This window comes from Lycium barbarum, chromosome 7 (assembly GCF_019175385.1).
Source record: "Lycium barbarum isolate Lr01 chromosome 7, ASM1917538v2, whole genome shotgun sequence".
NCBI classification, from domain to species: domain Eukaryota; kingdom Viridiplantae; phylum Streptophyta; class Magnoliopsida; order Solanales; family Solanaceae; genus Lycium; species Lycium barbarum.
The window spans coordinates 73,049,623-73,051,495 of record NC_083343.1 but is presented as its reverse complement, the minus strand read 5'-3'; the positions used below and the strand labels follow the sequence as shown (position 1 = coordinate 73,051,495).

The window sequence follows — 1,873 nt, the reverse complement described above, 5'->3', positions numbered from 1 at the left end:
CGTCCTCGAACGGATCTAGATCATACATGTCGCGTCAAATAAATGAGGATATTTATCTCGCATATCCGCCTCGGACTTCCAAGTAGCCTCCTCGGTTGGGTGATTACGCCATAACACTTTGACTGAAGCTACCTTCTTCAACCTCAATCGTCGCACTTGCCTATCAAGAATAGATATTGGACAATCCTCATAAGTCAAATTCTCACCGAGCTCCACATCTTCTGGCTGAATCTTAAGGCTATCATCAACAACATATCGTCTTTACATAGACATGTGAAATACAGGATGAACAGCAGATAATCTCAGAGGTAAAGCAAGTCTCTATGCCACCAATCCAATTCTGTCCAAAATTTCATAAGGACCGATATAATTAGGGCTTAGCTTACCCTTCCGACCAAATCTCATAACTCCTTTCATTGGTGAAACTTTTAAGAAGACTTTTTCACCCTTCAATAACTCCACATCATGAACTTTCTTATCTGCATAGGACTTCTGTCTGCTTTGTGCTGTCTTAAGTCGTTCTCGTATCATCGCTACTTTCTCCAAGGCTTGCCGAACCCAATCCGGACCTAATTGTTGTGCTTCGTCAAGTTCGAAACATCCAACTAGTGAACGACACCTGTGACGATATAGGGCTTCAAACGACGCCATCTGAATACTCGATTGATAGATGTTATTATAAGCAAACTCTGCAAAAGGCAACTGATCGTCCCAATAGCCACAAAATCAATCGCGCAACTTCTAAGCATGTCCTCCAAAATCTGAATAACCGACTCAGACTGTCAAAAAGTTTGTGGAGAAAGGCTTTACTCAACTCGACTTGTGAACCCAATGACTTCTGAAAAGATTTCCAAAACTCAGCAGTAAATTGTGCACCTCGATCATATATTATATAAATAGGCACACCATGAAGTCGTACTATCTCACGGAGGTAAATATTCGCTAACTGCTTTGCGGTATGAGTAACCCGAACCGGTATAAAATGAGCAAATTTTGTGAGTCTATCCATAATCACCCAGACTGAGTCATGTTTCTTGAAAGTATTCGGCAAACCAACTACGAAATACATCGTAATCCTTTCCCACTTCCACTCTGGAATAATCAAGTTTTGCATTACTCCACCGGGTTTTTGATGTTCACATTTGACCTGTTGACAATTTAAGCAACTAGTCACATGTTTCAAAATATTAGCTTTCATACCTTTCCAACAATATAATCCACGCAAGTCTTGGTACATCTTGGAAGCACCTGGGTGGATGGAGTATCGCGAGCTATGAGCATCTTGAAGAATTAGTTGTTTCACATCACCCACCATAGGAATACACAGTCTACCATGACAACGTAACACGCCTTTGCCATCAATAGAGAATGACTTAACGCCCCCATTTTGCACTCGATCTCGTATTTTAGCAAGATGGGGATCTTCATATTGGCAAGCCTTGACTTGCCCCACTAAGGACGATTGTGCCACCATAACCACAAGTAACCTGCCCCTGTACTGTATGATCAATCCGAACTCCGTGGTTGGCCAATGCCTGAATATCCTTAGCCATAAGTTGTTCTTCAGCAGTAAATCGGGCCAAGCTACCCATAGACTTTCTACTCAAGGCGTCTGCCACCACATTCGCCTTACCAGGCTGATACAAAATAGTAAGATCATAATTTTTAAGTAAATCTAACCACCATCGCTATCTCAAATTCAGATCTCTTTGCTTGAATATGTATTGCATACTCTTGTGATCAGTATAGATTTCGCACAGCTCACCATAAAGATAGTGACGCCAGATCTTGAGTGCAAATACAATTGCGGCCAATTCTAAGTCATGAGTCGAATAATTCTTCTCATGTTTCTTTAGTTGTCGAGACGCATAAG

General features: G+C 41.4%; 1 protein-coding gene across 1 annotated transcript; it reads right to left on the bottom strand.

Annotated features, from left to right (window-relative positions):
• Positions 1–321: 321 nt before the first annotated feature.
• LOC132601535 (uncharacterized) lies at positions 322–1,474 on the bottom strand. The gene is made up of 2 exons (XM_060314614.1): positions 1,201–1,474; positions 322–689 (listed from the first exon to the last, which is right to left on the bottom strand). The coding sequence occupies exons 1-2, from the start codon at positions 1,472–1,474 to the stop codon at positions 322–324; spliced, it is 642 nt and encodes a 213-aa protein (XP_060170597.1).
• Positions 1,475–1,873: the final 399 nt, after the last annotated feature.